The sequence below is a fragment of the Puntigrus tetrazona genome, chromosome 12 (genome assembly GCF_018831695.1).
Source record: "Puntigrus tetrazona isolate hp1 chromosome 12, ASM1883169v1, whole genome shotgun sequence".
Classification (NCBI taxonomy): domain Eukaryota; kingdom Metazoa; phylum Chordata; class Actinopteri; order Cypriniformes; family Cyprinidae; genus Puntigrus; species Puntigrus tetrazona.
Genome location: NC_056710.1, coordinates 2,211,364 through 2,231,977, shown reverse-complemented (window position 1 = coordinate 2,231,977; position 20,614 = coordinate 2,211,364). Strand labels below are relative to the sequence as shown.

Here is a 20,614-nt window from a genome sequence, read left to right as displayed (position 1 = left end):
AGCCAATTTAGCACCGTGCTCTACCACCACGCTGGGATCAGGAAATAAGAGAGGCCATGGTGTAAATTTGGTGGATATTGCAAGATCGGTCCTCTTTGCAACAAGGTGAGTCAGTTTAAATAGAGTTTAGTCAGAGTAACGTGAGCTGCATATGTCAGGGTTTCTGTGTTTAACTGGATATTCAAGAAGATGACATTTCTTTTATCAACAAGGGATCCACTTAGTAGATTAAACTAAACGTTGTAGTGTGTACTTACATTTTGATGAAGGGTTATTATGAATGCAAACCATATTTGTTATTTGTAACGTGCTCGATAAGGTCAGAATCATCCATTTAAAAAGTAAATAAGTGAATTTATGTAGACTTTAAAGGCTTGGTTTTGCTCATGGCACAGATTCTAAGGTGATGTAAACAGCTGAAGACCAGTGAACACTGCAGCTGCACGTTAGCCTGTAAACAACACTGCTTTCTGGGTTAGGGGTCGTTTATTTTGTCTTTCTGCCAGATATTACATCATACAAGCTGAAGCTGCTAGATCTAAGGGCCAACTGACCCGATGAAGGTCAAGTCCTCTCCCTGTTCATTTGATCAGACTGCAGTGCACCCAGACCACTGCGCCTCCAATCTAAAGACATGAATTAATACTGCCGGCCCATGTTCAGAGAGAGAGAGCAGAGCGCCCGTCTTATAATAAATGTAATGCACGCTTGCCCTTCCTCTTTCTTTACAGATTTCTTTTTGGCTGCTTGCCTCCAGCTTCAGAAAAATGTTATTTGGCAGGCTGTTCTGTCCTCATTCTGAGCCTTTCATGTTAGAGCTGAGCTGCTTTGAAAGAGAGAGAGAGAGAGTGGAAAAACAAGCTGAAATCAATGAGACTTTCAAATTAAAGGGCTTATTTCTGTAGAAAATAGTGTGTTGTGATTATCTCCTGTCTTATTTTGGGTTTAATGTGTGGAATAAAGTGTTTTCTTTTTGGTTTTGTTAATACAGTATTTAAAGTCAACATAAAATCAAAATGGACTTTATTTATGCCCTTATTACACGTTCCTGGTCCTATTGTGTATGATTCATCAGTGCATGTTATTCTTAAGAAAACAATGTTTATGCTCGTAATCTTTCATCGATATTTTATCTGCCACTGCAAACCTTTCTTTATCCTCTGCGTCACCTAGCTACTGGCTAATGTTGTCCAATAGTCAAATACCTTTTTAGGCATTTGTTTTAGCAAACCCACATAAGGTCTGGTTCCATTCTGGTAAGCAATGTCCGATTTCACCATTCAATCAATTCTTGATGGAAAAAACTAAGCACTGCTTTCAATTTTTCATTTAAATGTTTTTATTACTTGATTTGCTTAGTTTTATGTCCTTAAAAATGTGTACATTGTTTCCTTTGCATCAGTGCATCAATATGAAACCACATTCACTATTGATTTCCGTAATATGACACATTTTTCAGTGAAACTGGATGTTCAAAGAAAAAAATTTAATTTATACATCAGAAATCGATTGAAATGTGAAAAAGACTCCATTTCATGCTAGAATTGAACCAGACCTGAAAGCAAGTTTGCTGAAACGGTCTTACTAGCTATATATACTGTACGTGCTTGAGGTGAAGTTAATGGAAAGATTGTTTTCAGAAGTTAATATGATTATGTATTCACTGGCATAACATGGTCTTTAAAATGACAGCAGTTATTTTTGAGGCAACCTCATCAAAAAAAACGTTATTATCGTGACATGCCTGCATATTTCCACTATATATTTGTTTCTGTTCATATCCATACTTAAATGGCTTTAGATGCTGTTGTCTTATGCAACAGCAGATGCACATAAAATCTAAAATGCTTTGGGAACACAGAACAGATGTTTTCATCTGCCTAAAGAATTTTATTTCTGTGCAGAGATGGTGCCCTGAAAATATCTTGTTCTCAGAATGCACTCACTGCGGTAGCTGTGTATTATTTATAGCTTTACTTTTCGTTTTTTCCGTGTGACCTCATTTTCGGCGGGAGGAGGTTGGAGATGATGGGTTTGACAGCGACCGCAGCACAAGAGAGAGAGAGAGAGAGCGGTACAGACACAGCCTTTTTCTCAGCCAATAGGAGCAAAACAGGATTGTGATAGGACCGAATGCATGACCTGGCTTCTGTCGTTTTTGTAAAGCCCTGTTATTCACAACACCAAAGTCAGTCTCCTATAGCCAGATGTGACTGACAGCACAAAATCTGGTCCTGGTATAAAGGACCACAAATGGTTACAATACCTCATAAACACAATTGTTATTCCATGCACCGGCCAATCAAATTACAGCTTTACTGATGAAGAAACGCGGTCCAGTTTTGTGACAAGCATCATAAATGCTTAGTCATTGAGCATTCATAGTCCTTGAACATGCGGAGACTATGTTCCTCACCCAGATACTTGTGTGTCCTATTAGCATTAAAAAAAGGAAATAGTTTTTTTTTTTTTTTTTTTTAAAGCAAGTGATTGCACATAATTAATCATAATTTTAGATGTACGTTTTTAGTTGAACGTAATTGTTTCTGAGTTAAATTATTTAAATTATGTTGAGCAGATTCCAATATATTCAGCTCCGTGTTTTCGACTAAATCGAAACCTGACTTGTTTGTGTTTGAGTGTTTGTGCATTTAAAAGAATTTCTGCAGCAGTAGCAATAGCACAAATAGGAATTTACTTATCTCCGCGCTGGCATTAGAACAGCTAATGCTCATTGAAAGAAGGAACATATATTAGAGTTTTAATACAGCCACCCACAACCCAACCATAAGCACTACTTTTCAACATAGTGGTAACCATAAAAACTTCAGCACAAAGAGAAACTCTTTGAAATATCAAACACACAACTGAACACTGAACATTAACAGGGCTTTCCTTTCCACTCTCAAACATAAAATAATGCCTGATTTCAACATTTGCTCCCCTGATTCCACCAAGTGCAAAGCATCTGGTTTTAGTTAACGCAACAAAAATGATTCACGTCATAAGCCTCAACATAAATTGCTTCAGTTTTACTTGTATTTAAGTGTGTCCACCACAATTAAATAAAGTAAGGACAAAATATCTAGCAAGTGTTTTGCTGAAATTTTTTTTCAATGTATGCAACAAATGTAGAACGTAGCATGCTCTTACTATAATCTATGAATCTCATTTCATGCTGGTTTGTGCCATAGATAACTTGAAGGCTCTGTATAGTGTTAGAACGAGAGCGAACGAGGTCACAGCTCGCCAAGAATAGAAATGGGCTTTTTTGAAATATTCATGCAATAAACTGTTCCCAGTCTGAGACTGGAGAAACTGGCTGTTGTTTGGTGGAGGGGACAGCGTTCCCTCAGGAAGTTTGTTCGGCTGCGATTGTACACTCAGCGAAACCCTATCAGCACCACAGCACTGCTGATAATAAAACTGTCATTTGCATATTCCAGCTGGCTTTGATTTTAAAGCCACAGCTCTCTCACTCATTCTCTCTTTCTCTCTCTGGTGCCGAAATACCTCTCTTTCCTCAAATCCAATGTTGTAAGTGGGATTTTGATTAATTCGCAAAGGAATTTTCGAAGCTTAATTGCTTTAAAAATCCAGCTATCGATAAAATGAGCCGTTAATTGTTTGAGTATTTTGTAGGCGATCCTCCAAGGGCTCTTTGACAATAGTTGATGATATAATTATCCATCATAGTTTGTGGAGAGATTGTCCGTAGCCGGAGGCTCTCAGGAGATCAAGCTCTCCACCCAAGACATTCGCACTGTGCGGAAGATCGGAGCAGTGTTTGATGGATTTAAACCTTTGCACTAGTTCTTTACAATGTTTTGCTTTACATAAAATAAATGGCTGTAAGTAGCAGAGGAGGTGAAGTGAATTTGAAGTTCAGGTGGGTGAATCACAGAATGGTTAGCTTACTACTTTTAAAAGCTGCGCAGTTCCAATCCTAGAAGTTCCGGACACCCGTGTTCACATTAGAGACATCCATAACGCTTCACTGGTTCTCACAAAGGCGCCGCTATTTTTACAATCCCGGCTTGAAAGAACACACACAAATTGATATCATGAGGCAAGGCGACCACAATCTCCCTTCTATCTGTCCAATCCCTGAGAGCAACAAGTGGGCCTGTTGACAGGGAAACAAAGGGTTGACTGTCTGGCTCCAGTGTCTTCTTCTGAGCTCCAGAACAGAGCTGCTGCTACCTTTTAGAGAGTTGTTCTGTGAATACACTGCTCTGTCGTTCAGCTCATGATGTGTATATATGTGCATATATCAATAATGCAGTTAAATTATTAAAACCACTTATTATGCAGTTTAAGGGTCTTTACCTCCTTTATTAAAGTTTCTTCTTAATGTCCATAAATGTTTTTTTGAGCCTTGGGAGTATATGTACGCAGTACATCAGACCGTTTCAACACAACAACCTTGTTTTCAGAAATACTTCCCATTTAAGAGCAATCTACATCTGTTCTACAAAAGCATTCAGGAACGATGTGTCGGTCAATTCTAAGCCACTCCATGTCACATAAACCACAGATATTTTTGGATTTGTAATTGGCATCTCGCGTTAGTGAATAGCACGTTAAACACATTTTTCAACAGCATCATTCATTTCTTTGTGTAAAACTTTTTAACGAGGAGCAACTCTCTAAGGCCAATCAACAGATGTGAAGCGTGTGAATTGTGTAATAAGTCAGTGGAGTGTCACAGCAGCAGCGAGTGTAAATAGTGTCTTTGTGTCTTATTTTAGAAGCAGCGCACAGTGACAGACTGAGATGGCTCATTGGCTGTTATTTGCGCCTGTATCTTCTCAGCAACCACATGAAAGCAATTAAGTGTGTGTCCTGTCACCTCTACTGTACATATATTGAATGCCTATTGAATTTATTGAACGTCTCACCGTTAAAAAGTTCTTTAAAATACTTCTGGATTCGCTGCATGCTGATTATGTTACACTCATATTCACACACATGCACTCATCAAATATTTGCTTTTGCTCGTATTTGGATTCTGTTGGATACAGGTTGGTTAATTGGTGATGACGAGTGCTTGTCTGTTGGTTCGATGTGTTCTGTGGAGCCCTTGTACGCTGCTTATCAAGAATGACACGCTCAACAAAGAGCAGTAGATTTGTTTGTGTGGCGTTCGAACAAAGATTGAGATGTAGTATGAAGTACTGTCAATGACAAAAGCAAATGTGTGAAGAACCAAGCAGCTGGGCTACTTAATTAAATATCCAAAGGCATATTGTCTATTTATTGTTGTTTTTATTATATTACAGAACCCAGGCTTTTCGTCTCATTGCATTCAAATCACATTGCTAGCTCACAGCTTGAGTAGCAGCGCAACAAACACTGGTCTATTGGCTTACGGACAAACGTACTGTAATATATTGTTCTTGAAGGTGTATTTGTTTTTTTTATAAATCAGCATATTTGGGTTTAAATGTTTCATACACAGTGATGCAGTGTTTTCAGATATCTGGCGCAGACACTCGTGGCTTGTGTCATTTGCCTGGGGTGACGCTTGTGTGATTGGTGTTATGATTTGCCGTGCAGGTGACGTGCTGAAATCGAGAGAGTCAGATGGAAAACAAAGGACTTCTGACAGTCAGATGAATCTCACAAACCTTCCAGCACTACCATTCACAGATTTGTTCTAGTCCTTGAGAAAAGAAGTGAAATGGAAACAATAACCCCGTTTATTTTAGTACACTAGCAGATGGATCAGATTTTTAGGTAGCGCTTTATTTCGATAGTCAACTTTAGACATTCTACTAACAGCAAGTAACTACGTGCAGCTACAAGCAACTACATGTCAACTAGAAGTCGTTAGAGTATTAGTAGACAGTCATCTGTCGTGTTCATCAGATGGGGGATTCCTATAGGTCAAACACTGAACATCCTATGTGGCCACCTCCTCCTCCTTTACCCGAACAAGTGTTTGTGATATCACTAATAAACACCTACTACAGGAACTTCTGAATATTGTAGATTAGATTTATGCTAACATTCATTTTCTGAAATCATTCGTGTTAACATTTCGAAATAAAAAAAAAAAGAGCAGAGAGGTTAGATAAATCAAGAGAGAGAAGCTCGATATCACTCAACACTTCAGCCAGTGAAATGCTGCCGAGGTCCTTGTCAGGACATCTGAAGACAGGTTTGCTGTGTCGTCTCTTGGGCAGCTGGCAGACAGATTAACGGGCCCTGCAGTAAAAGGGATATTCCTGGAACGTTCACCCGTCCGTCCCCAAACCTGATCCACACAAGCTGCTCTCACTGCGCTGAAGATTACGCTCTCCTATTGATCGGGAATCATATGAGCTTGCTGATTAAAATCTTCACTGGTGAAATTCTTCCTCCTCGGCGCACGGCACTTTTCTGGACTGACGCATAATTGGCACCATATTTCATCTTCATGACCTTAAAAGCAGGAGATAAGGCGCCGTTCGCTGAGGTTTATGCCGGAGCGTTTGCCGGAACTTTAATTGCATGAATGCGATCACAGCTGTCGAGCTGCTACCTGACCCTATCAGAGAGGAGCAATTTGAATGGTGAAAGTTATTATGCAAAACAGGCAGAACAGAAGAGGAACGCTCGATTAAATGAAATGTCACAGTGTCTGGAGCTTCCGTTTTACATTAGGGAAAATAGGGAAAAATTATCAAAAGCCATAAAGCCAGCAATGCTGTTTTGTTTTGCGTGTGTCGTGTGTTTATACACCATCATTCAAAAGTTTGGTATCAGTACATTTGTTAAAGGAAAAGTTTTCAGAATTCTTCAGCGAATAGAAAAATTAAAGTTGATTCATTCTTGCTAAATTAAAATATTTACTTTCCCATATACATTTATTTTACAACAAAAGGTCCATGTAGCACCAGGAGATATACAGAGCTATCAAGTACATGTGTTTGACTGAGAAATCATGACGTGATGCACGCTATTAAAGTTTAATTCAGAATTTGTGTTGTGAGTCATTAACATTTCTAAATCAGGTTCTGCATATCTGTGTAACCTGTTAAATCACTTCTCCTGGCTGAAGCAATGACTGCGTCGCAAACCTCACATTATTCAAAAACAAGCTAGTTTCTGTTGATGCGACGACGACGGGAAATTCCTGTTACTGGCTGAAGTAGATAAGCTCAACATTTTCCCTAGTCACACAAAACCTGTGCTGTTACCTTTAGTTGTACCTGCTTTCCGGTTCACTTCATTCCCTGAGTCTATTATGACTGTTTCTGTGTTTTCAACACCGTAGTTTAGACTAGGATCTATACTGATCCTAGATCCATATCCATCATAAAACTAAACACATGCCCTGTCTTTTGTGTGTCCATTTACAAAATATTTGGGCTCATTTGATTGTACTTTCAGCTGCTAAAAAAACTACAATTATGTTCAGCATAATTAAAGGTTTTTTATATTTAGATTTAAATCCATTCTAGATATACTGTATTTTAAAATAAATATATAAAAGGGCATTAACATGAGATTAATGTGTTGGGAATCATTCATCTAAACTTGTTAAGTATTGTTTATTGTTAGTTCATGACACCTAACGCAGTGACTAATGTTAACTTGTTGTCTCCTCGTAATATGTTAAATGTAGTTAATTTAGCTCACAAACTCATTCCTTTAGTTGATGCCTACCAAGATGAAATGTGTAATTCTTTTTATTAATTTAGATTTTAATTTGGGTGTGTAGAATGAAAAGTTTTAACACCAATGACATGTACTTCCTGAGTAAGACCCTTTGGTGAATGCTGCGATCTGTTGATGGAGAGCATGTGATACGTGAATCCAGCTTTACGCTTGCCGAAGGTAATTATTGAAAAGTAGTTTGACCAAAAGGATGTGGGGATTTGTATATTGTACCTAATCAACCAATTGCGGCACTCGGAATGTCAAAGTGATGCAGCTGCACATATCTAAACTATATGAGGACTGTGGAGCACATCAATGGTAAAGCAAAGCCAAGACATGGACATTTTAGGCTACTTCGAATTCCTGGACTAAAAAAAGGACATATTTGGGGGGAAAAATGGACGTATGTTCACCCTAATTCCAGAGAATACCACAGATTTCCAAAATCAGCACAGAAAAAAAATGGAGTAAGAACTAACAATTTGAGAGAATGTAATGCATTTACTAATAAAAGACTTCTGGGAAATAACAGCAGCATGTCTGTAATTTTTTAGAGCGATGCTGTGTTAGACTGCGCTGGCAGCGTACAGAGGGAAGGAATTGAGCGCGAGATGTGGGATTGGGTTTCTGCGCGTGAAAATGGTCTTTGATCATGGTGGAGCGCTTTGGGTCTTTTGAGCATGACAGCTCGGGTGCCAAGAACACACTGCGGCATAGACGCTCTGGACTCCAGCAGGCTTTTATCATGCTGTCTGAGAGAGAGGGAACACTCACGCACCCATACTCATTTCCTGCCACTTCCTGCTTTCCAACATAGGCGGCTTCAAATGTCATGCTGTTATCTTCACTAGCTCTTCATTCCTAATGTGTGTGTGTGTGTGTGTGTGTGTGTGTGTGTGTGTGTGTGCGTGCGCCTTGTTCTGTTTATGTAACACATGTCAGTCCTTGTGCCTTTTATAAAGCCTTTTATAATGACTTAAAATTGCATTTGCTAAGCATTTCTGGGTATTATTTTAGAGGTAGTTCAACCAAAAATGAAATTTCTGTAACCATTTCCTCACCCTGATATTGTTCCGAACCTCTATGACTTTCTTTCATATGTGGAACTAAATTTTGAGAGTGAAAGTCAGTAGTTACCAAAATTGTTTGGTTATTCTTGGAAAAAAAGCTCAATTTTCCAATGTTTTATGTTCCACAGAGGAAATACAAGTTTGAGAGAAACGAGGGTGTGTAAATTAAAGAATTGTCATTTTTGAGGCAACTTTCCTTGTTCTTCTACTGATTAAAAGCTTGGGTATGATATTATTGGTGGTTATTGCCTATATATTAAAGTATTCAAATAATTTGTCATTTGGAGGATTCTATTCTATTCTATTACTTTTCTAAGCAATTGGACTTAAGATTGTTATCTGGCAGAATATAAATGGGGCTGAAATTTCCCGTAGGCTTTGTTAATATCATTTTCCACATTCCTGGTTACATCGGCAAGTTGTTTTAGTGGGAGATAATATTGACTTCTTTTTGTTTTTTTTGCTTTGAAATAATGTGCACTGATGAATCGTGCCTCATACATTTACAGCCTCTAGAAATGGACATTGTTAGCTTTAAAAGCTGATCTCTTTAGTCGGTTCTTCATCATTGTTCCTGTATATAGGACAAATGGAGTTGTGTTATTTCTTAATTTCTCAGTTTCTGTCTTCGCTTCAGGAGACTGAACATGGTGTCCTGCCCTTGAGGTGGGCACAGCCATTGGAGTGTGAGGAAGCCCACCCTCACTCCTGCCTCTCTGTCCGTGTCCTGATCGCTCCAGTGGGCACACACACTTCCCTTTAATCCTCTACTGTATTACACACCACATCTGAGCCAAGGACAACCTACCTGCGAGCCAAACGCCTGTCCCTTCATTTTAATTTATGTGGATTATTGTGTCCTCTCTGCAAGTGCGTCCGGTGACTAATGGGTTTCAGCAGGCTTGTATTTCTGCCCAGCATGGCCGTTTGAATACAGAGCTGCTGAGAAAGTCGCTTGGACCCGTGAAGAGGAAACGTGTCCATGGCCTTGCTTACTAAAGCTTTATGTGCTCTTTAAAGGGATAGTTCACCCAGAAATGAAAACTTTTTTTGATTTGCTCTGCCTCATGTCATTTCAAACCGGTATTTTACTTGCGGGGGAACATAAAATAAGAAACTGAATATCCTGGCAAAATGAGAATAGATGCTAAATAAACATCAACAGTATATTAAAGTAGTTCATGTATGTTATATGCTGTATAAGAAATGGACTGGAGCTAATCAAAGCTCATTTACGTTAATGTGAATTCTAATATAGACTTTATGTAGCTCCGCCCCTTTTAGCACAGTGCTCTGTGTCTTCTGTTTGTATTTCTTAAAGGGCTAGGCGATAAGGCCATTATATCATGATACATTTCTTAATTTTGGTCGATACAATATAATTCTGATACTCTTTCTCTGAAATAGAAATCTTTTTTTAACATTATAAATGCCCTCATCACTTTTGATCAATTTTAAGCATCCTTGCTAATCTCTATAAATTTCTGTTCATCAAAAAATTACTCAAAATTACTTTCTGAAGGATCACATGAGATTTGAGTAATGCTAAAAATACAGCTTTGACCGCATAAAAAAAAACCAACATATTTTTTAGATATAAAAATATTTCTAAATTAAACTGTTTTTGCTGTACTTTGGATCAAACAAATGCAGCCTTGGTGAGCCGAAGAGAATAATAAAAAAATCTTACTGATCAAAAACCTTGGACTGGTAGTGTAGGCTGATAATTCTTATAGATTTCAACAAATGTGCTGCAGCCAGAATGAAATGGTATAAAAGTTTTGAACAAAAAAAAAAAAATGTTGCTGGAGACGGGTTTATTGAAAATGCAAACTCATTCTCTGCCAGAAAGAGGCGCTGGGTGATTTTGAAGCATGCAGTGCTCATGTTTATTCAGTGTCAAGTCAAACGCCACAAATAAATCAATGTATGGGAAACACTGGTAATGTATATTGAAATATTGGAAACGTGTTTCAAAAGCATATCACTGTTATTGAAAATAATTGCATCACGATACATATTGATACCAAATTGTCCAGCCCTAATACAAACTGCTCATTTTAAAATCTCCCCAATATTGTGACAGTTACGACATCCACTTCAAACATTACAGAGCACATGATAACTTTCTGGAAAAAAAATTCAATGGCTAAAAAAAGACAATGGCTTCACACTTGTTTCTCTGACACATAAGTTTTATAGCTTGCCAAGATTGTGCAAGATTTAATGTCAGTGATACCAAATGTCTTTGGTTGTTGTATGATTTAATGGGATTCAGAAAGTAAAAAAAAAAATTATTTGACTGCTGAATATAAAGCAAATAATGACATTTGAATTTCAATGTTTTCCACATGCCCATTCAAAGCCCCCACCCCCCCAAAAAGAATTTTAACAAAAGATTTGCTTTTGTATTTCACTGAAAGTCATACGGTTTGGAACGACATTTAATATACAATGGAAAAAATTCTATTTTTAAAAAGATGAATGAACACATTTAAATTCAGCCTCTGCTTAGATACAAAAACAATGATTGGCACATACATGGAGTGCATCGCATACGATAAAAGGGAAGCTAATGGGTACGACATTTACATTTTACTAGAACTGCCCTTGGTTCCAGTGGATCAGACATGCATGTTTGTGCTTCTGTGTTTACTAAATCTGATGTTCCCTGGGCATGTGTAATAGAAACCTCAAGGTATTTAAAAAACATCTACATTTGTGTTTCAAAGATTCACACACAATTCTTATGCATTTGGAATGACATGAGGATGATTAAAGGTGACAGAATAAACATTTTTGGGTGAGCTATGCCTTTAATTCTGTGTGTGTGTGTGTGTACCAGCGGCCTGCTCATCAGGGTGAGTCATACTGTGGGGCGGCTCTGCCACCTGTGATGGTGGGAGATTAGTTACACTGTACATAGCAACGCCCTTTTCATGGTTTACACTCGCCTCCATGGCACCCCACGCTCTTTTCCTCTTCTCTTCTCTCTCTCTCTCTCGCTCTCTCTCTCTCTCTCTCGCTCTCTCTCTCTCTCTCTGTTTCTTTCATTTCAATCTCAACCGTGCCACACTGATTTGCTCACCACACAAACAGCCACCGAAAACTGCGCAACAAGAAACCAAAAAAACCATGACGAGGGGGAAAATACAATAGCAGCCTGTGCAAGCTTTTTCTTTCAGTTCGTGGCTCTCAGGAGCTTCCTGGTCGCTGCAGTGGTGGAGTGTGTGTGTGTGTGTGTAAACGCTTGTGTAACTGGGCTCTGGAGAAAGCAGGCAGCCTGACCCAGTTCCAGAATCAGGCAGGCCGAGAGACATTGCTTATCGGACGGATCGCACTTGTTCTCTGGCACCGCTGATCACAGACCGGCTAACAGTCTGACGCTCGGATACAGAGAGACGAGCAGAAGAGGGAGCGAGCGAGCGAACAAACGGTCCGCCTCACTTTTTTGTCCTCCTCACCCGTTTCTTTGAGCTCTGCGGCAGCCGAGGCTTTTCTCTCATTCTGTGTTTCCTGTCAGCCACATAAAATGTCTGACATGTGGCCAGCGTCTAAGAAGGGAAGGTCTCTTTTCAAAGCACGCCTCTTCTTTTAAAGACCACGAGACGCCTTTGAGAGAAACTTGTTTGTTTTGTTTTTCTTCCTCTTTTTCTCTCGCTCATCTGCATCCCACTCGAGTTTCTTTAACTTGAGTGGCGCGCGTCCGCCCGACCGGGCTCCACCTTCGGCTTGGGTCTATCCTCAAGAGCAGCGAAGAGGTAAACAATGTCTTGTTTTCCATAAATATGCCATGATTTACAACTTTGAGATCGCACACACTAAAGGCGTAGAGGTAGATGTGTCACGCTGAGCCAGTTACGCGAAGGCGGGTCGGACTGTTCGCGTCTTCCTCTAACAGGATGTTTATCAGTCCTCTGCTTGTGCTTGTGCGGTGCAGTCAGTCGTGTTATTGTGTCTACAGCTACAGGGCGCTAACTTAACTGGTTGAAAGCACGAGTACCTTTCGGAGCCCCACGATAGCCACAAGCGTGCAAAAAAAAAACTATCAAGGACAGACCCGTGCATATATTTGGTCGGCGGAGCTGAGATTTAAAGTTGCTGGGGATTTTTCCTGCTTGTTCGCTTATTAAATCAGTGGCTCGGATGACATGTGAGCGGCCCAGACAGACGGTGGGTGTCGGACAGAACTGCAGCTGTGCGGAAAACCCCCGCTTTTTTTGAGACAGGGATGGATGGTGTGCCTGTTTTTGGGTGAGTGTTGGAACAGGGGTCGTTTAGGTTGATAACAGGCAGAGGTGTCTTGTGTTTTGACAGGCCTGTCCGTTCATTCCAGCCAAGTAAGCTGATTATATCGTCATGTTCTCTCTTGCTGGAGCGAAGTCTGGAGGGGCATTTAATCTGCTTGATCCACCGAGAAGTGTACTGCCTGAAACGGTGTATGCATGTGTGTGTGTTCGAGGGAGGAAGGGCAGGGTTGCACTATGACCCATTTAGCAAACAGCTCCTTCAATGCAGCACTGTGCATAGTGTGGCTGTTTCTAATTATGCTTCTCGTATCCAAGAGAGAGCGAGAGAGAGGACGAGAAACAGTCTTGTTGCAGAACAGTCATTTTAGAGGGATCGTACACTGAGAACGAAAATGGTCATCGTTTACTCAACATTATTTTGTGCCAGACTTGTGTGACTGTTCGGTGGAACACAAAAGCAGTGTTTTCAGGGAATTGCCTAACTGCTCTTTTGCCATGCTAGGAATGTAAAGTAGGACAAAATGCACCATGAAAATGACCCACACTTTAATTTCAAGCTGATAACAGAAGAAAATAATTGTGATGAGTGAAAATGGAAATAGGACATAATTTGTCTGACAACATTTTGTTCCAAACTTCTATGAACCTGTAGAACAATAAGTGACTTGTGTTTTGAGGAGTTTAATGAGTGCTCCTTTTTCTACAGGGAAGGTGGAAAGGAAATGTCAAGCCACAAGTAGGGAAAAAGTCCCATTTGGTCTTTTCCTACATAAGGATAACATATGGCTTCAGAAGAACTACTTTTATGATGATTTAACAATAAGTTTCCAGAAGTTAATGCAAAACTAACAACTATCATTGCATTTGCTATTATATATAATTTATACATTTTAGTTGTTTATTAAAAAGAGAATTTCATTAATAACATTACTTTTTTGTATGGAAAAGAGCAAATTAAATGACCTCGCTTCAAATGTATTATTCTTTTTTTTTTACATTGTTCAAATCTTATTTCGTACCGGTTTGGAACAATATGAGGGTGACTAAATGAAGACACAGTTTTGAATGATTATTTCCTGAATATTATTACTGTAGGCCAATCTTTGTTATTGGACGTCCTATGGGAATGTTGGTTGAGTTTCAGTGATTGTGTGTGTGAAGTGGGATGTGTCAGGGGAAAGTAGGAAAGTACCGTTCCTCTTGTTGGGATGTGTGGTTTCTCATGAGTCTGACTTTTCTCAGGGCTGTAGAGGGAATTTGCCGCTTTCTTTGGAGCAGGACACACACATACTGCCAGCTTTGTGCCTCTACTTAGAAACACAGTAGACAGGAAGTGGCCATTGAACTAAAGTTCCTCGTTAGAGCCAGCTTGGCCGGGCGTCCCAACCTTCTGCTCAGTTTCACTGTTTTTATGGGGGATGAAGTTCTGCGGTGAGGATATAAATCTAGTGTACTGCAGAATTACTTGGAATACGGCTCGCTTACTGTCTCTGGGCATGTTTGTAATGACATACTGCAGTAGTACTCATAGCAGCATGTGTTTCCAGAGTTTACAAATTGGAGTATATTAAGTATGTGTGCATGAAATACCTTCCATTTACAGTCTGACAAAAATAGGGATATCAGTTACCATTTGACTTTATTTTTCAGTTTTATCCAGATGATCACGCTGAACTATGTTAATGTCAGTACACAATAACTTTGAGTGCCACGTAGTAAAATAAACTCGCTGAATAGCAAGGTCACTTTTAGTAGGCACAGAAGCAGCACGCTTGCGGCGCATTTTGAACATAGCCTGAGAAGTGAATTAGTAACAGTTGAGATTGAGACATCCTGGGGGAAACTAGCCCCCCGCAAACACTCCGGGTGTTTATGGAACATTGGATATGGCGTCTTCCTCCACAGCAAGAACTCTGCTGGAGGAACAACAACACTGTCTGCGGGCTATATGATGCAACGGATCAGTGTCAATGTGTTCATCTCACACTTGCAGTGTAGGCAGCTTAGTCATCGATAATGGGAGCAGTCTGCTGCTCTCTGAGCAGATGAGGGGTCACTGACACCTCAGGACATGACTTATAGCTAACTTTACTAAAGGTCTCAATTCTCAGTATGATGTCATTATGCTGAGTCACCCCGAATCTTACCAACAAGCCACAATGGGTGTTTGATGCAAGCTCAGGCCTGCTCATACACAAATTGGAATGCCATGCTATTTGCGGGTGTAACGTTATCGCGAAGAGCAATTGTGGTGATTTAAGCCGTCCACCAATGAACTGCTGTCTTCTGCGACTGTTTTTGCATTTCAAAAATTAGCAGTGAATACAGTTTATTTTAAAGTAATGTTACTTTAGATGTAAACAAATACATACCGCCTTACATTTGATTAACTACATGTATTTATGGTATGGATTTAGTTTGGTGGAAATTTATTGTTTCTGTGCAAATGTTTTTTTTAAATACATTTGTATGCCACATAGTAAGATCTAAATAGTAAGCGGTACGCATAAGAATAGCATACGTAAGCAGCATACTTGCACTTGAACGTACAAGAACCGAATAAATAACAGTTGTTACTAATTGTGCCTGTTTTACAGATTGTGAGAAATTTGCAGTCCATCAATTTAGTTGATTTAAAGAAAACCGAGCCGCTGCTCATTACTGTTAATGACTGCTCCGCTGTGAGATCCCGCACGCGTGTGTGTAAAGCGCAGTCGGCGTTCCTCCGTGACCTTCATCAGATAGTGTCATCCTGGAGCGTCCCAGCCTCAGCACACTTGGCTATGCATGAACTCCCCTCACGGCTCCGCCGCACATTCCAGTGCACTCAGCCTTATCAAATATTTATAACCGAATTACGGCCCGCTGCGCAGCGCCTGGCCGAGGACTGTGTTTTGGAGATGCTTTGTCTGCGCACAGCCGCCCTGCGCTTTCTCTGAAAGAGCTCCTCCTTTCAGTGGCCTCTTTTTGTTCTTGCAGAGGGAATGAGATACATGTGTCGTGTGTTTGCACGTGTGTGCGGCTGCAGCCGTGTGTGTGTGTGTGTGTGTGTGTGTGTGTGTGTGTGTGTGTGTGTGTGTGTGTGTATTCGTGGCTCCACTCAGGTGTATTCTGTATTCTGGAGACGCTCGGCAATTATTGTGCTGTCTGTTTGGCAGCATGATTGCAATGGGAGGTAACTCCCTAATGACAAGTGGCAGATGTGACCCAGTTGCAGTCGCTCGAGGAAGTGCTTGTGCATCTCTCCGTTCGTCTGTGTTTGTGTGTAAAGGTGTCACAGGGGTGATATCGTTTCTGATGAAATCTTCTGGGTGTAAACTGCAAAGCGCTACGTTTGTGGTAGCGTTTAACGTTTAATTTTGATTAATCGCTTAATTTCGACTATAGACTGATTGCTACCAAAGGTCAATACTGTTTTAAATTGAGGAATCATTCAGTAAAATATCATCAGCTGCACCTGCAGAGATGACTTTTTTTTTTTGTCTGTTTTTATGTTTCTCCTCACAGCTGCATTAAGTGTGCGTCTTTCCGAGCTCTGTGTTGCGTAGATGTTTTTATTAGAACAACAAAGCCTGGTTTTCCTTTAAGAGACGTGGATTTGCTGTTGCTATATTTATCTGTCCTAGAAACGGCTAGAGTGACTGTAGCCTTGATTCAACTCCCTATACGCCAAAGAGGAACTACACGACAGCAGTGAAGTTTTGCCACAGGTCTAATAAATTCACGCTGCTTCTAGTAAATAATAATCACACAGATTCACAAAATGAGATTGAGATACTCTTTGTTAGATGCGCTGCACTGTTAATTTTAATGCTGATTGTCACAGTTGTCATTCATATCGATCACAATATTTCTGTGGCTTTTAAAACATGCTTTGTTAGCATGCGAAGTTTATGGCTGTGCTGTTTTATGAATGTCGACTGTACAACTGCAACCCCTTAAAGTTGTACCCTAATTTTTGATACAAATATTAATTTACACTACACGCGCATTGCATATTTTCTGAATAAACTTTAAGTGAATGAAATTGCTTTTTTTAAAAAAAAGAAAAAAAAAGTAGTCAGATTCAAAGGCTTACATTGTTAATTTCCTTCGGATTGATTGAGGTATTTACATTAAAGGCTTTCAGTCAGATTGAGTCATCAATCTGAATATAAACAGATTACTAGGTTGCATGTAAACGTAACTAGTATCATGCATATGCCATGATTCAACTGCGTGGTTTGAGTCTCTTCTTTACTTCTTTCTAGTCGGAGACCACATAGATATGCAGATTTTCATTAAACTATTGGAAATTATACACGCACAAATAAATAGAATATTGAGTTCTAAATAATAGATGAAGCATCATGAGCATCCAGAACTGGAACTATGCGTAGCAAATCTTTTTTAATAGTAAGTCTGTTTTAATTATAGGTCAGTACTCTATATAGAAGTCAAATTCAGTAGCAGCTCACTTGACTGCTTGTGAGGCTGATGAAAGGTTTATTTTAGAAGTGTAAATCCACAGCTAGTCTTTCCCCTGCTGCTGCAGGATCAGGTTCAGTGAGAGACATGCAGGCAGAAAGACGGGTCAATACAGATCGTCTGAGCTCACGTCTCAACAATCAGAATTATTCAGCTAGACTGTGCCGTCACAGAGATTGATGGTTAGGTTCTTCCACTATTTACTGGTATAAAAACCATTGCTGTTGGTCAGTGCGGTTACGTTTCACTTTCAAGGGTTGTTTTAGAGGCATCCAGACATAGGCATGTCTATCTGACCTCTGTTGATAGAAATAGAAATGGTAGGTTGTGCAGCCAAAAGTCTAGCACTGATTAAGATCACATGCACACGCTTGCATAAAATCAAAAATCTTTTTTTTTTTTTTTTTTTTTTTAAATACAGTTATTTAGTAGCTATTTGTTCCGTGACTAGGAAACTTTTTTTGTGAAAAAATGGTGCAGGATTTACACAAAAAAATCACACAAACAAATGCAGTTTAAGATGTCACAGGAATTTTTCTTGAAACATAAATAAAGTCTTCTGCTTGTAGGAATTATGGGAACGATGTAAATGAGAAACTAAAATGACATCTAAATCCATTAGCCCCTGGTACATAGAATTTAGAGTAGCACAGCACAGTTGTAGATGTGTTCTCTACTAGCAGACATGAAGAATAGATTGTGATGGTGATCATGTGCAGCTAGTCCCATGACTGCCGTGTCTGCGTGTAGCATGAAGCCCGCTTTCATCCCAGTGACCAGATGGCATGCCATTTTCACTCACGCACACACATACTAAGTTCAGCTGCAGTTTTGTACTCTAGTGTGAGTCCGAGCTTGTAATGAATCCAATTACTGTCCACTCAGTCCAGCTCTTGTGTAGTCATACTAGTGCCAATTTAACCTTCTGATTCAATTAGAGTCTCAGGAAAGACCTCTGATCTAAGGTGAAGCTGCAGATGTTTACTGTGCCGTGAGAAAGTACTCTCAGAGCCCAAACTGTGTTTAGTTCACACACACACTGGCGTGCATCTATTGCTTGAGTAGAGGTGTGTCTTTTAATTTAGGGTGCTTATAAGACCTTAAAAGTCCTTTAAACATTAAAGTAAATTTTTACATTTAACATAAAATCTTATTGCTTTTCTCTGGTCTACCTTGTCAACTTAATTTTATTTCATTATGCATTTTCCTCATTTTGCAGTTGAATGTGAGCCCTAGCTTGTTTAATTAAGAATAGATACAGTATTTTTTCTGAGATCGTATGAGTTTGTTCGGTATGGACATACAGTATTCCTTTTAAAAGGCCTTGATGGTCTTAAATTGGATTTTTTAAGTTCCGCAGATACCCTGTTAATTGGTACACTGGCAGGAAGAACAGCTATCAGGAAAACAAATGGGTTTTCTCGCTTGAAATTGTTCGTATTTAACCTTGGGTTTACGTAATCATTGGTTATCTTAGTTCACCCTGTTCATATTTTTTTCTGGGTTAGCAATTAATTCTGAGTTCTCGGGTTTCAAGAACTCACGGTGTATGGTTTGCATATCTACAAAGTTGCCATAATAACATCACTTGAATCACACACACACACAAAAAAAGAAACCCGTAGGTGTGTTTTCAGTCACGGTTCCTCATTTTTAGTCAATCCCTCAGATGCTGAAACTAAACACAACACATGAAAGTTTCTGTGACTGTAAAAATCATGTCATATTCAGTGAGGTTGTGTGTAATTGGATGCATGTAGGTAAACAGTCCTTATATTCTCTCAAATTAACAGCACTAACCCCAATGTAAATACAGTACTGACCCCGATTCAAAATAGCATGACATTTTATTTCACCCAGCATAAATCTCGGTGTGAAGACCTTTAATAGTCAGTCACATGGAGCATGTTGCACGTGTTTATGTGCTGTTTAGGTTGGATGGATGTGAAAAGGGATGCATCAAACTTATTTGTGTTCCATTTGAGCTGTCAAGCATGACGCACTTGTTTGTTTTAGCTTCTGACGCCCAGATCATTGACTAACCAGAGCGTTTTCTGTCCTTGCAGACGTTCAAGCCTCTGGTAGGGAAGACCGTGTTAGGGTCCATCACAGCCATCGAGTTCTTCTCTGACAGACACCTGGACTTTCTAACAGATGAAGGAGCCTGTCAGCCCTATCAGGTAAGAGCCTCTTTGTCTCATATGCTTTATATTCTCTCTCAAACGTTTGGCTGTGTTTACATTAAGCTAAAAGGTGACCCATTTCGCGTCTTTGCCCACATGTACTTGTGCGTTTCTAAATTTTGGCTTTTAAAGATGGATCTTCTGATTGAAGACCCTTGGAGTTACCACGTGTTCCTTGAAATCCATTGCTAGTATTCCCCTGCCATCTGAGTATGTTCCCTCTAGCTTCAACATCCTGCTGGGTGGGCGAGCATGCAAGCTGGTCAGCTATATGAGTTTGCCTCCATGAGCGCTTCATGCTCAGAGCACTAATAAGGACAACAAACAGCCTCTTCTATTGTTCTGTGCTAAGCCACTCATAAACAGCTTAATTAATCTAGCTTAGATAAAACACACAGTGGCAGAGAGAAAGGCTCTGAAAACAAACACACATGACAGATGGGAGGAGATGCTCTCCACTGCTGGATTCATATTCACGACATGTTTTATCCCCAGTGTTGCAGGCTCACCTCCATCCTGCATGACGGATAATGAAAAGCCATCTGCCAGCAAATTATTGAACGCTCTCTCCCTCTGAACCCAAACCTGGGCGTAGCATGGCGGGGAAATTGTGCTAAATTTAAAAGCGGGCACATGTTTTGTGAATGCTGCAGTGGTGTGGTTTACGGTGTACATGCTTTTGATTCATTGAAACGCCATATTTACGTGGGGGATGTAAATTAATGTATAGTGGTCAGCATTTGAAATGGATCAAAAAAAGTTTCATTAAAGCTGTCCTGAGAGAACAACACATTTTGGCTTTAGGTGTTAGGACGACTTTGATTTAAAGATATTGATCCACTTCAAATGCCGACTAGTGCGGTCTAGATCTGTGTGGTTGCTTGATGTTAATCTCTGCAGGTGCTTGATAAAATATAAGAATAAATGCTGATGGGTGTTTGGTTTGCAGTAAATGTAGCAAGTATATCAATAATATGATGTAATCAGAAGCTCTGTT

General features: G+C 39.7%; 1 protein-coding gene across 8 annotated transcripts in view; it reads left to right on the top strand.

The window, feature by feature from the left end:
* jmjd1cb (jumonji domain containing 1Cb) overlaps positions 1-20,614 on the top strand; it is a 108,657-nt gene that overhangs the window by 53,075 nt on the left and 34,968 nt on the right. For 6 of the 8 annotated variants that reach the window (XM_043253954.1, XM_043253952.1, XM_043253953.1 and 3 more), the window contains exon 3: positions 19,501-19,614. In XM_043253954.1, coding sequence (XP_043109889.1) covers positions 19,501-19,614 — 114 coding nt within the window. Of the gene's footprint in view, positions 1-11,800; positions 12,479-12,826; positions 12,972-19,500; positions 19,615-20,614 lie in introns of those variants that run through there. The other 2 variants (XM_043253955.1, XM_043253956.1) reach the window with 2 other exon arrangements.